The 15,136-nt window shown below is 39.8% G+C and overlaps 1 protein-coding gene across 4 annotated transcripts in view; it reads left to right on the forward strand.

Annotated features, from left to right (window-relative positions):
• Itpr2 (inositol 1,4,5-trisphosphate receptor type 2) overlaps window positions 1–15,136 on the forward strand; it is a 462,238-nt gene that overhangs the window by 151,890 nt on the left and 295,212 nt on the right. For all 4 annotated transcript variants that reach the window (XM_004845734.4, XM_087213440.1, XM_087213441.1 and 1 more), the window contains 5 exons: window positions 965–1,084; window positions 1,206–1,391; window positions 3,029–3,280; window positions 3,772–3,916; window positions 5,225–5,375. In XM_004845734.4, coding sequence (XP_004845791.1) covers window positions 965–1,084; window positions 1,206–1,391; window positions 3,029–3,280; window positions 3,772–3,916; window positions 5,225–5,375 — 854 coding nt within the window. The remainder of the gene's footprint in view (window positions 1–964; window positions 1,085–1,205; window positions 1,392–3,028; window positions 3,281–3,771; window positions 3,917–5,224; window positions 5,376–15,136) is intronic.

Below are 15,136 nucleotides of genomic sequence, written 5' to 3' on the forward strand. Positions count from 1 at the left end.
ATAAAGAGTTATTACCTTGCGGGAGATCATAGTCCATCGTGGACTTGTATTTGTTTATTTGTTTTCATGGTATTGAGGTTGAGGCAAGGACCTCATGGCTAGGCAAGTAAGTGCTCTACACTGAGCTATAATCCCAGCCCTAGACTTGTATTTAAATGCACTTGATTTCCACATGATAATGTATGTATAGTTTTCTGAAATATATTCATATGCATTACCTTATTTAACTCATGCACATTCTCATGAAGTATACTGATCATATATTTATTTATTTATTTATTTGGTGTTTGGTGCTGGGAGCTGGTCCCAGGGCTTCATGCATGCTCAGGACTGAGCCACATTATCCACATATTAGAAAGGAGAAAATAGAAGCCTAAAGAGCAGCTTGCCCAGAAATACCCCAATAGTTTGGAATAGAGTGCAAGGTACATCAGGGTGTCTAGTTTTCCTTTGATTACAACTTGCTGCCTCTCCTGGGAGAAATGAATGCAGAGAAACCAGGCACTTTGATCAAGTTTCCTTAACTACAGCACCTGAATGCTGGAGGGTAGAAATAGGCCTTTCACCTGACCAGGACGTGGTCATTTTGCTTAAGCTTTTGCTATAGTCCTGTTTTACTCAGTACAATATTGGCGTAGTCTGCTTTTGTTTTGCTATTCAATTTTGGAGACTCTCATGTTAGGACAGATAAATGATTTTTTAAATATAAGTCAGCAAACTAAGGAATTCATGGCAGCAGACAAACAGAAGCAAACACTTCCTTTGTGAAACAAGATTTGTATTAATTAAAAAGACGAGCCTTTGATTTGTTTCTAATGACAGTAGATAACACGTGAGAAAAATGTTGCATGGAAATCATATTAAAATAAGTTTCTTTTGTTATATTCCAAATTACATTTTTGTTGTGAAGATTTTATAAAGTGTTTTGCCTTAATGGTCACTTTAATTTTTTTTCTCTTGCCAGATTTTTGGATTATTTGTCAGATCTATGTGTGTCTAATACCACCGCTATCCCTGTCACTCAAGAACTCATCTGTAAATTTATGCTGAGTCCTGGCAATGCCGACATTCTCATCCAAACTAAGTAAGAGAGATAAAGGGACGTCTGTTTTCTGTTCATTATTTTTGTAGGCATTGCATTTTTTCATGTCATACTCTTTAAGTATGGCTCTTGATAGATTTTTGTATGTGTTACTGATTTCAAGGCTGGTCTCAATGCAAGTGGACAACCCCATGGAGAGTTCCATCCTTTCAGATGACATTGATGATGAGGAAGTTTGGCTGTACTGGATTGACAGCAACAAGGAGCCTCATGGCAAAGCTATCAGGCATCTGGCTCAGGAAGCAAAAGAAGGCACCAAAGCTGACATAGAAGTTCTTACCTATTACAGGTTAAGTATTGCAGAGATTCATGATTCTCCATCTCCCGTACTTGTGACAGTTGATTCTCTGACACCTTTAAAAGTCAGGTATTTATGAGGAGGAAATTTTAAAAGTCACATCAGAATTAGGGTAGCTGAAATGCATGGGACTTAAAATATCCAAAATGAAAGTTAACATCTGTGTGTTCCATGTATGTCACTTGCTGTTTCCTGATTTTTCTACTTAGTTTGAAATTTGTGTGGAGCAAAGGGCTTCTTCTCTTATTGATTGAAGTAGAGACAGATGAGAGACCAGTTAGGACCTAGGTCACAGATCGGGAGGTGGAACTGGGGCTCAGGAGACTGTTCTGGCTTCAGGCTTCAGGTGCCTTAGTACAGGTCATTGTACTGTGTGAATGAATTTATGCTGAGCTGGGGCTTCAGGGGAGCTGGTGTCTGTAGTTTGAAAGTCCACTGAAGGAGGTTGTCTTAGTCATTTTCCTATTGCTGAGACATCATGCCTGACACCTGCAATTTAAAGGAGGAGAGGTTTATTTTGGATCATGGTTTCAGTCCTTGATCCGGTGGCTTCGAGACAGAAACAACACAGTGTAGGATTCTGGTGGAGGAACAGATGCTCAATCCATGGCAGCAGCCAGGAGCTGAGAGAGAAGGAAGGAGACAAGGACCAAGAATACCCTTCCATGACACCCCCAGTGACCCACTTCTAACCAGGACTCACCTCCTAACGGCTCTCAGCTACTGAACTCATCTATTGATGAATCCACTGATGAGTACAGTGCCCTTATGCTCCAGTCACCTTACACACACACACACACACACACACACACACATACACACACACGGAGAACTGGGGGGACAGTTTAGATCTAGTGGTCACTATATTGGAGGCAAGAACCTGCCTGACATCTTTGAGCTTAAGGTATAAAAACCAAGGCAGAAACTCTTGGGCCAAGCTGGCCCCAAATGGCAGGAGCCAGAAGCAGAAGCAGAAGCAGAGAATGCTTCTTGTTCCCTGGTTTCTACAGCTGCAGCAACACAAACTTAAGGCTAATTCTCTGTCTCAGAGGCTGAAGAATCTGAGGTACCAGTGCTGTGTGGACTCATCATGGTGTTGGGGCTGAATGGGGCTAAGTATACAGTGTAGCTCCCAGAGCTCCCAGATGAGTGAAGCTGGGGAAGTAGGAGGCTTTCATGTGAGCTGTTGTCCTTGGCCTTCTAGTTTCGTGTTTTTGTAATCCCAGGAAACTGAGAGCCTAGTGACACTGTCCTCTAGAGACTTGTTGGCGGAACAAGTAAGAGAAATCGTAGTGAAGGGGCATAGAGGCTGTTTCATATCTGTGTTGCTGTTTGATCATTTGACTTACTACCAAAACAGTTATAATCTGTATCAAAAACACTTGGGATCCCTGGTACCAAAAAAAAAAAAAGTGCTTGATGGGGCCAGGGATTTGGCTCAGTGGTTTCACTGCCTGCTGTGCAAGTGCAAGGACCTGAATTCAATCCCAGGTACCCAAAAAAACCCCAACAAACCAAAAAACACTTGGAAATGCAAATATCATAAACAAAAACCCTGCCTGATGCTATGATGTTTAAGAACTTCGTCAAGATACGACAAACAATGTACTGTGTTTAACATTTTTAAGGTACCAGCTAAACCTCTTTGCAAGAATGTGCTTGGATCGCCAGTACCTGGCCATCAACCAGATTTCTACACAGCTCTCCGTAGACTTGATCCTGCGCTGTGTGTCGGATGAGAGTCTGCCCTTTGACCTCCGAGCATCTTTTTGTCGTCTCATGCTCCACATGCACGTGGACCGGGATCCCCAGGAGTCCGTGGTGCCTGTTCGCTATGCCAGGCTCTGGACAGAAATCCCCACAAAGATTACAATTCATGAGTATGTTTCGAGACATTTCTCAAGGCTTTTAAATTTAGCAGATGTACTTAAACTCAGATGCCTTTAGCTTTGAAATGAAATCCATGGAAAAGGCATCTGTGTTTTCTCACTAAAATTGTTCATCTTCCAAGTGCAAATGGGATACTCTTCTTGGAGGGTAAAATGACAGCTTTTGACAAATAGAAACTTCTTTCTAGAATCCAGTACAGAATAAAATGGGTATCCATTTGCTGAATGATTGATATTATGGCTGGCTTTGATTTATTGCCATGCATTACCTCATTTTACAATAACCCCATTTTACAGATGAGGACACAACACCTAGAAAGATTAACTGATTTATCCAAGATTACAAAGCCAGGAAGTTAAACTATATATCGTAGTTGTGCGCTTTGGCAGCACATATACTAAGAAACTATATATAGTAGTTTCCCTCTTTTTAAATGATTAAAACCAATTCAACTTGCTCTATCTTCTTTTTGTCTTCCTAGATATGATTCTATAACAGATTCTTCCAGAAATGATATGAAGAGGAAATTTGCACTGACAATGGAATTTGTTGAAGAATACTTGAAAGAAGTGGTAAATCAGCCCTTTCCTTTTGGAGATAAGGAGAAAAACAAACTGACATTTGAGGTATTTTAAAACAATTATTCTTGAAGTGATTAAATGTTCCCTGTCAAAAATTAGAAACATTGATTTTGCCCTTTAATTTTTAGGATGTTTTGGTAATTGGGTAGTTTAGCTCACCAAGGTGTGGTTTTTCTCTGCCACTGACTAAATATAGATTTGATGCTTTGATTATACCTCGATGTGCAATAGAAATACTTTAATTGTCTATTAGTTATTGTTTTCCTGATATTTTTGTGTCATATATGTAAGGTTTATTAACTATCTTTAATGAACAAAGACAGTTTTGTATACTTTATACTATGTCTGGATACTTTATTTCATTTTCACAGAGGTGATGCTTCTAGTCTCATTTAATTAAATTGAAATACCTCCAGTTATAATGTTATTTTGGGATTTATTGGCACCCTAGAGAGAGGGTGCTATTACTTGATACCTGTTGTATTAGCTTCCTATTTGTGTGACATGCTTCTCCAAGGAATAGTACCATAAGTCAACAAACACTTACTATCTCATAGTTTGATGGGCCAGGAGCCCAGGAATAATGTGGCTGGGTGGTGCCGGCTCAGGGTCTCTCACAAGGGAGCTATCGAGCTGCTGGCTGGGACTGTGGCTGCCTAGGACTAATTTACTTCCCACCTCATTGTGTAGTTGTTGGTGGCCATACTTCCTCGATGGCTTTTGACCAGATACTTCAGCTTCTTGCCACATGAGCCTTTCTGTGGGCTATCTGACATGTTCCCGTGTGATGACACCTGGCTTCTTACACACACACACACACACACACACAGAGAGAGAGAGAGAGGAGGGGGAGAGACTGCAGTCTTCTCTGCTCTAATCTTGGAAGTGACACCACCACTTCTGCCGTACTCTGTCAGTCCCCCAGACCAACCTTGACTCAAAGTGGAGGACACCATACACATAGGGCCACATCTTGGAGGTTGACTCTCAGCCTTGGTATGGCCTGTGACATCCAGAAGTCCACAGAGCAGTGTAATGAACTACATTTCTGGGGAAATTTCATGAATTATATTTATTAAAGTAATTTAGCCATTAGATGTGTTAAGATTTCATTAAGAGGTAAATAATTCTGGTGTAAACTTCTTTAGCCGCGTCAAAGCACTCAGCATCTTATGCATTAATTCCAGGCTTGAATAAGTCAAAAATTAAGTGGTTGCTTTTGCAGAGATTTCAATTCCTGGTTATTAGAGAATTACAAAGTTTAGAAATACCTGAGATTAAAAAAAATACTCACTTCAATTTCTAATAAATTTTCTTTTCTTTTTCACCTTCTTCTCCCTTTTTTAAACTAAGGTGGTCCACCTGGCTCGGAATCTCATATACTTTGGGTTTTATAGTTTCAGCGAGTTGTTGAGACTGACAAGAACACTTCTGGCTATCCTAGATATTGTACAGGTTCCTATGTCATCGTATTTTGAAAGATTAAGTAAATTTCAAGATGGAGGTAAGAACTTTTACAGAATGTTATAATGTTTTGGTCTTTTTTTTTTCAGTACCAGGAATCGAACTTGGGTCCTTGTGCTTGCGAGGCAGGCAGAGGAACCACTGAGCTAAATCCCCGGCTGTTTTTGTTATTACATAGATGTAAGATTTTTAAAAAATCTATAGAGAAGTGGTTATCAACATGCACCTACTCATATATTGCACAGTATTGATGAAAATTAAACCTGTGCTAGGAGTGAGTGATAATAGATGGACTCACAAACATACTTAGCTGTTTTTAATGGTAAAGTTTTGATAGACAGTTTCCATAAGACTGAATTCCGTCTTTAGCAACTAAGGTTACAGCTAATCCACTGATGAAAGGACTATGTGTTAAAAGGATGAAGACACCTTGCTATTTGTGATCATCTTGTTATGTGTTATTGGCTAGCTCTGGTTTAGAGAGTGTTGTAGAAAGATGGGAGAGCAGGAAGGCTGGGGTTCATGTAGAGAGGTGGGGAATGCAAAGCTGATGAGGTGCAGAGAAGTGAAGTGGATGAGGGAATGGGCCTTGAAGTTGAGTGCCCGTGTTCAAATCCTGCCTCTGCCATCTATTAACTTATGCATAGTACTTGGGTTTTTTTTTTGGTTTGTTTTTGGTTTTTTTGGGTTTTTTTTTGGTACTGGGGATCAAACTTGCGACCTTGTGCTTTCGAGGCAGGCAGTGGAACCACTGAGCTAAATCCCCAGTCCTGCATAGTACTTGTCTTCTCTATGATTATCTTCTCTTCTGAGATCTGAATATGATCATAATAGCATCTTTGTCACAGTTTCCTTTTGAGAGGTGAGCAGATATATACAATATATTCAGTAGACTTACAACAGTGACAGTCTCATAACTCAATAAAATTATTTTATACCAGTGATTGTCTTACATTGGATACACCACATTCCCCCGAGACAGAGAGGTGTTTACAGGAGGTAAATTGAGGAATGCACCCAGCATATGCACCTGTAAGGAGGTGAGGACAGTAGGGATGAACAGACATGAGAAGCCAGTCTGCAATGCAGTTACAGGTGAGATCTACAAGGAGGTCTAAACTGGGAGGGTCCATTGGGATTGTTCCATATTAAGGCTAGGGGACGAAGCTTTGTATCTTAGCATGAGCCAGCCTCTGGATGCCCCTGGAGAGGGTGTGACATTGAGTCTCAGGCAATTCCCTTCGGCCAATTGTCATGCTAATGAGAGGCAGTAAGCTTTTAGCACCTGTGATGCCCAGAAATTAGGGGAAGAGGTGCCTCAGAGGGGCATGGTTGGGGCACAAGAATATCCACTACAGCATCTGCTACAGGATAAAAAATGTGGGATGAGCACTATGGTTTGGATCTGAATGTCCCCCAAACCTCATATATCGATGGCTTCGTCCCCCATGCAGTAGTGGTCAGAGACGGGCCTTTGGAAGGTGATTAGATCATGAGGTCTCTAACTTCCAACTGATGGACTCATAATTAGATGGTGTTATTGGGATGAGCCAGAAACTTAGGAGGTGGGGCCTAATGCAGGGAGTGGGTCAGGGGATGTGCCCTTTGGACTGTATCTTGTCCTCAGCCGCTTCTGTGTTCTCTCTGCTTCCTGGCTCCTGTATGGTGAGCAGCTTTGTCTACCACACACTCCTGCCTCACTGTGGCCCCACAGCAGTGGAGCCAGATGGACTGAAACCCCCACAGGCTGAAATATACCTCATCTCCTTTAGGTTGTGATCCTTAGGGTTTTGTTTTGTTTTCCCTACAGGGGACTGAATCCAGGGCCTTTGGACTGAGCTACATCCCAGGCCTTTTTTATTTTTAGACAGGGTCTCACCAAGTTGCTAAGTTGCCCAGGATGGGCTTGAACTTCTGATCCTCCTGTCTCAGCCTCCCACAGTGTTGGAATGACAGACCTGACCTGGTCTGTTCTCATTGTGCTCTTATGGTATTTTGTCACAGAAATGGAAAGCTGACTAACAATGAGAAATCTAACTTCAGATATAATAAGAAATACCTGATAAAAATTACAAATGGGGCACTTCCAGATAAGCTGAAGTAATTAATTTCTGCCGCCTAAATCTCAAGCCGTTTTACTTCTTCAAAAAAAAAATTGTACGGATCAATAAGGAGCAAATTAAGCTACATAAACCCCTCGCCTTGAGCCTAAGTAGAAGCCAGAGAATAGTAAAAACTTTAGTTACTATAAGTAGGAAAATGAACATCAGTTTTCAGTAGAGCTACCTCATGAACTCTCACAGCAGGCCACAGGCCACAGAGAAGCAGAGGCAATTGTGTGAAAATCACTCTCAGACAGAGAAAGTGGAAAAACAATGAAAAAATATCCAGGTAGACAAGAGCACCTGCTACAGAGGATGGGACTTCATATGGATACACTTTGAGACCATAATGCTAAGTAAAATAGATCAGACATAGAAGGTTAAATATCACATGGTTTCTCTTTTATGAGAAATCTAAAATATAAATAATTTAAACAGCAAAATACAAGATGGATGATAGGAAACAGGGAGATAGACTATGTAGAGATTTATGTAGGGGATCTAGAGGTGGGGAGGGACATGGGAGGAAGTGGAGAGGAAGGGGAAATAAAAAGGATCAAGATGTGATACATATGTGTACCGGATCCCACAATGAATGCATTTATTATGTGTCACAAAAATCCACAATGAGACTTCACCTTACTTCAGTAAGAATGGCTATTATAAAAAAGACAAAAGGTTACAAGTGCTGTTGAGGATGTAGAAAGAAAGAGAACATTTGTACACTGTTGGTGGAAATGTAAACGAATACAGCCATTATGGAAAACAGTATGGAAGTTCCTCAAAAAATTAAAAATAGAAATAGCATATGCTCTAGCAATCCTACTGCTGAGTATATACCCACAAAGAAAAAAAAAAGGTATTCAGGTACTAGGTACACAGCTTCCGGGGATGAGTAGTCTTCAAGGTAGGGAGAATCACTTTGCTGGTCTTGTGAAGGGAAGGGAAGCAAAATGGGGACACCTAGGATACCACAAGATAAAAGAAAGTCACGAAATAGAAGGACATACAACTTCCTTGTCCACCACGAAAAGCCACTTAAAAGGAACTGCACTTCATGACTCTGGCAGGAGGGGGAGCTCTTGAACCAGAGATCCTGTGAACCAGCTCTCATCCTGCGCCCCACTTGCAAAATGTGTCCCCAGTCTTTATCTCAGTGAAAGAACTGTGAGATCAAGACAGAATGGAAAGCCCAGGCATTGCAGTTGATGGAAAATCCTCTCTGAAAAGCAACCATGAAATAAAAGAATATTGAAAATGGCACCACACGTGGTATTAGATTTCTCCCACGCAAACATCGGTTTATGAAAAAACAAAACAAAACACTTTGAAACATAAATTCCAGAACCAAGATCAGAAATGGACCAAAAAACCAGGAATAAATAAAAGTTGGATGAACTTGGTAAAGAAATAGGATAAAATAGAAGATTGTATATATTTACTTAGGCTTAGAAATACAGACTAACTTATTAGGTGTCCAAGGGAGAAGAGATTTGAATGACAGTCTAATGAGGGATATTGAAGAAAGATGGGTGAATAGTGAAGAAAAGGGTTATGATATAAAGAAGCAAGTAACAAGAGTCTGAGAGAAAGAGGAGAGAGGGAAGAAAGGCAAAGAGGAGCTACCAGATGAACAACTGGAGTCCACGAAGAAGGAAAACAAGTCCATGATGGAATGGATACTTAAAATTACAATCCATGTCTCTTTAACAAATGGTGCTGGGAAACCTGGCTATCCACATAAATCCAGACCCATATAACACCTTTTACTGAGCTAAAATAAAAATGAATCAAAGATCTAAATGTTAAAATGGAAACATTTAATCTGCCAGAAGATGAATAGGTAAAACTGTCGAAGACAATAGGTATAGGCAAGGACTTTCTGAACAGAAGTCCAGTTGCATAAGAAATAAGACCAAGAATCAACAAATTGCATCCTATCAAATTAAAAAGTTTCTGCACAGCAAAGGAAACAACAGAGTGAAGAGACAGCTTATAGAACAGGGGAAAAATTTGCCACCTATTTCACAGAGGACTAATATCTAGAATATATAAAAAATTAAAAAATTAGACCCTCTTCCAAAAAGACCAAATCAAATAATGGGCAACTGAAATGAATATATACTTCTCAGAAGAAGTACAAATGGCCTATACATACATGAAAAAAATGTTCAGCATCTCTGGCTGTTAGAGAAGTACAAATTAAAACAACTCTGAGATTCCATCTTACTCCAGAAAGAATGGCTATCATCCAGAAATCAAATAATAACAAATTGCTGGTGAGGTTGTATTTATTGTCGGTGGGAATGTAAATTTATACAACCACTATGGAAATCAGTATGAAGATTCCTCAAAAAACGAAAGCTACAAATTCCATTTAAAAATTCCTTTCTTGGGTATCTTCCTGAAATAGTTAAGAGACATATTACAGTGATACATGCAATACATGCATACCCATGTTTATAACAGCACAGTTCATAATAGCTAACTCTTGGAAGTGGCCTATGTGTCCATCAACAGATGAACAGATTAAGAAAATGTTATATCTGTGTACAATGGAGTACCATTCTGCCATAAAGAAGGATAAACTTGTGTCATTTGTAGGAGACCATAATCCTAAATGAAATAAATCAGGCACACAAGCTTAAATATCACATGGTTTCTCTTATATGAGAAACCCAAAATATACATAAAGAGCAAAATAAAAGATAGGTAGTAGGAAGTAGGTAGATAGATCTTTTGCACATGGGAAGAGAATAAAGAAGTGGAGGGAGGGGAACAGGAAGGGAACGAAAGGGGATGAAAAATAATTAAGATGTGTTTTATATATATATACCAGCTCCCCACAAATAATGTGATCATTATGTACTGCAAATATGTACTATAAAAATAAAGAATAAAAATTGGAAAAAATAATTAAAATCCAAGGAAAATTCTGGAAAGTAGAGATAGCCCAATCTACATAGTGGAGTAATAATCTCTGAGACGTAGACTAATAATACTGTTATGTATAGCATAAATTTAAAGAAAGTGGCTAAGGGCTGAGAGGTGGGCCATGACCGAAAATGGAGAGAAAAGGAAAAGAAATGCATTGCCAGCTTTCTCGTCACTAAGACACAGTACCCAACATGCAGCACTTAAGTGGGAGGAGAGGTTTACTTCACTTCAGTTCACGATCAGATGGCTTCAGGGCACAAACATCATGGCAGAGGGAGGTGGTGGAGCAGAGATGCTGTGTTCGCTGCAGCAGAGAAACAGAGCAGGGGAACAGTGCTAGAGTGGAAGAAGCTGTAGACCTCATGGCCAGCCTCTGTGACCTCCGAGAGATACCTAGGAGTACGTTCCACCAATCCCCAGGGTGGGGCCCAAAGCCAGTCAAGCTGAAACTCCACCATGCCTGCCACAGGGGATGAATGCTCTTTAGTATTCTTGCATCTTTTATGGACAGTTGTAAGTTTGTAAAAGTAATTCTCTGAACAATGTATGAATGAGAGCGAAGTGAAGTCCAAGAACCACAGTGGTAAATCAAATGGCAATTCCATGCATGTGGCCCATCCTGTCCTCATTCCACTGCCTGAATCTCACGTGCGAGTGACTTCATTCGGTTCAGAGTCGCCTCCACTTTCCATATCAACGATGTTTTCTGATATGAGGTTTTCACAATCTCCAATGGAAATGATTCTTAAAAAGCTAGAAATTGATCCTTATGTTTTGTCTCAGTGCTTACAGTCTGCTTTTAGCATTTTACCCTAAAGAAAGTAATATTTTCTCTGAAAATTTGCTAATTGCTGATATCTTGTTTGCACACTCTACTGTCCTGTTTCATATTTTCCCTCTTAGAAATATAGTTGGCCTCTTTTTTGGTGCTGGGGATTGAACCCAGGGACTTGTGTATGCTAAGCATGTGTTCCATCACTAAGCTATACCCCAAACCTCATACATTTAAAAAAAATAATTCTTATCATTTTTAGTAAACTTGATTCACCTCTGGATACCTTGATTTTTCTTTCAGCTGAGATCCATTGATTAATTTATCCCAGAGGAACCTCTTGAGCAATCAGTGTGTGCTAGATGCTGCTTTCGTCCTTGGGAATTAACGTGAACAAAATCAGCAAAGTTCTTAGCTATAGGGGAGTTAATAAGTAAACAGACACAATTCCCTCCCTGCCCCTTTGGGAGAAGCAGTCAAATAATAAATAATGAAAATATGTGGCAACATCAATAATGCTGTGATGAAAGATAAAATAGGGCAATGATATAGTGGGTAACGTAGCAAGGGAGGGGCAGAATTTTGTTCTGAGTTTGGTGGGCAACTTTTGGAGGGATTTGGGAAGGGATTGTTTTCTGATCTGACCGCTTTGGCTGCTGAATGGAGGATAAATATTAATGGGAACAAAAATGCCAGTGTTGTAAAAGATAAAGGAAGGCTGAGGAAGTGGTCCAGATTACAGGAGATTACAAAGAGATGACCACTAAAAGCCATGTGTAATTCTGACTTGAATCCTGAATCAGGAGAAAGTATTCTATACAGAAGGCATTATTGGCACAATTGTTAAAATTTAAATATAGGTTGTAGGTTGTAGTATTGTGTTAGATTTCTAGAATTTTATAATGGTGTTGTGGTTATGCAAGAGAATGTTTTCAGCAAACACATGCTGAAGAATGAAGGGTTGAAAAGTCTGGAGCTAACTCTCAAATATTGTAGGAAATATTGTGCCTGTGTGTGTGTGGGGAGAGAGAGAGAGAGAGAGAGAGAGAGAGAGAGAGAGAGAGAGAGAGAGAGAGGGAGGGCGCTAATGTGACAGAATTTGTGAATTTATTTGGGCAAAGAGTCTATGGAAGTTCTTTCATTATTTTCACAACTCTTCCCATAAATTTGAAAGCTTTTTAAAACAATGACAATGAAAAGTAAATCACTTAATTAGCCAGGTAGGTAAAGGATTTATTTTATGCACAGCGACACTTCAAGTTTAGAACTCTTCCAGGAGATTTGTTATTATAGCTGGGTCCTATTAGACTATAAATTCCTAACAAAAGTTCTCGTAGACTCTATAAATTCTTAACTAAACAAAAGGGAGCATATTTCTGGAATCTCCAAATGTGGAGGAGACAGAATTATCAGGCATGGGAAGAATCTTGTGGTGCAGGGTGAAACTGTGGTTGATGCCAGAGAGGAAATCCAAGATTATGGAAATTACCTGGGGGAAAAGAAGGACAATTAATAGGAGTCACAGATAAAGAGTCACATTACAGTTCTCAGTGTATCATTATCTCAGCTCTTCCGTGTCAAAATGATTTGGATTGTGTTTTCCTATCTTAATGAAACTTGGAAGTCGTTGGGAAGGTATAATTAAAAAAACAACTAAAGTTATTAGAAAATAACTTTATAAACATTGCTAGACACACCAGTTCCTTCTATGTTTATACCATGTTGAGAAAATTTTGTGCCGTAGCACTGGGTCTTTTTGATCCTTTTTACTTATCCTTTACTAATTCTGCTTTAGCAGTTGGGGTTGGCCATGCACAGGGGTGTGTCTGGCAGTATTGGGCAGGTTGGAGGCAGGGAAATGGAAGAGGTGTCTAGAAAGAAAAGGTTTCAGGGGCTAGGGATTTAGCTCAGTGGTTTTGCCGCCTTCTGCGCAAACACAAGGACCCAAGTTCGATCCTCGGTACCAAAAAAAAAAGAAAGAAAAGGTTTAAATTCCTGGAATTCCATTTGTACCAGCCTCAGTGGCGCCAGTCTTGAAAAGGTGTGCACACACAGCATTTATTTGTTTTTCTGGGGAATCCTGGAAGCCTAGTTTAGAGTTTGAGGTGGTGGCAAAGGCTGGCTTGTAATGGGGCAGTTACCAAAGTTTTCCTCTTCTGGGTCCTGGGTGACAGGGCAGCTCCCCTAGGTGTCACTGGAAGCTATCCTCGACCTGGAGAAGAAGGTGGAGAGGCTGGGTCTAACTCCCAGGCGCTGGCTGCTCACTGTCATCATGCCTTTTAGTCGCCACACTCAGAAGTTGCTAGGCTCACAAGTGGTTCTCATTTTGTGCACTAGAGGTGGTACATTCAGAAAATTATTAGAACAAACCACCCAGAGATGCGGAGAGCTGGTGCCTCTCCAGCCTTACTGGGTGGCAGCAAGGGGTTCTGATCTGCAGAAGTATCAATGCAGTGCCTTTCTTGGCTGTGTACTCACTTAAGAAAAGAAATATTGTTTTCAAACAAATGTATTCACTCTCAGCAGGCCCCGATGTTGAGTCAATTTGCTTTGCCTAATACCTATCATTTGATCTCAGCGATTTAAAATGCATGGGCACCATTCAGTGTAATTGATCTTTGGGTGGAAAGATTGTGTCAAGCAGTGCTCTTCTTTGTCATGTGTAGAAGTTAAAAGAAAATGCACATAATAGCTGGCAGGTTGGATATTTTGGGTCTTTTTTGGATGTTGCATTTAAAAAATTATACAGTTGTTTTGTTTTGGTGCTTGCCAAAGGATACACAATGCAATGATTTTACTACTAATAATGAGGTTTTTTTAAATAAGAGGGTAAATATATAAATGACTACAGAGTCATTTAAATAGTGGGGACAAATGTGAATTCCATTCATATATTCTTCTAATCAACTACATGATATGTGTTAATGGGGAATAATGAATAGGTATAACCTTTATTTGACATACAAGGGGTGATCAAAATATATGGTGAATCTTTAAATTTAAAATATTACAGCAAAAGATACATTGCCATCAGTCAGCCCTCAAAGTAACCCCTCTTGTTACAAACACACTAATTCCATCAGTCTTGCCACTTTCTGAAGCAGTTCTGGAAGTTCTTTTTTGTGAGTGTCTTTATGGAGCGTGATCAAAAATATGGTGAATGCTGCTGTCAAGTGCTATCCAATAGAAAAGCGGGCTCGTAAAAACGTTACAGTGTATCCTCATCCACACTATTCACTGGATCTGGCACTGTGTGACTTCTGGCTCTTCCCCAAAGCCAAAATGGCAATAAAAAGTAAACATTTTAAATTGATTTAGGATGTAGAGGTTGCTACAACAGAACAACTAAAGACACTCAGAAAAGAGGACTTCCTGAACTACTTCAGAAAGTAATAATAAGGATAGGATTAGTGTAGTTGAATTAAGGGGTAGTATTTTCAAGGGGGGGGTTGATGAAAATGTGCCTTTTAATAAGTATTTTGAAGACTTTAAACACACACCATAGTTTTCGATCATGCCTCATATATGTGGTCAGAATAGAGAACTTGACAAAACCTGGAAACAATTTGGGTCTGATTTGTTAGTTAGATATCCTGCTAATATCCTTCTACCTATCTGTGTTTGTTGTTTAAATGAGACTGGGGTTCAAATTGAAGCTTCCAACACGGAGCGATAGAGTCTTCACCATTTTGTAGACCTTGGGTCCAGCTAGGGTGTCTGGATGTACAGCACCATTGTTTCTTTTCACAGTTGTCTCCCTGTCTTTGAACTTGCCATAATTTGACAAGCCAGTAGATCACAGAAAACTACCAAAAGACCAAACAAGTACTGAATAATTTCCTTTTATCATTTATCATTTTACTTTTTCACAACTCCTAATTCTTGAGTTTCCATAGTTCACCCCTGAAATGTGGGCCTCTTTCCAGTCAGTAATTAGATAATCTCTTTTGTTGGCATACACATTACAATGTTGGCAGTGGGAAGTCCCTA

The sequence above is a fragment of the Heterocephalus glaber genome, unplaced genomic scaffold, assembly GCF_053883595.1.
Source record: "Heterocephalus glaber isolate CG9 unplaced genomic scaffold, H.glaber_assembly_v1.0 deba00001444, whole genome shotgun sequence".
Classification (NCBI taxonomy): domain Eukaryota; kingdom Metazoa; phylum Chordata; class Mammalia; order Rodentia; family Bathyergidae; genus Heterocephalus; species Heterocephalus glaber.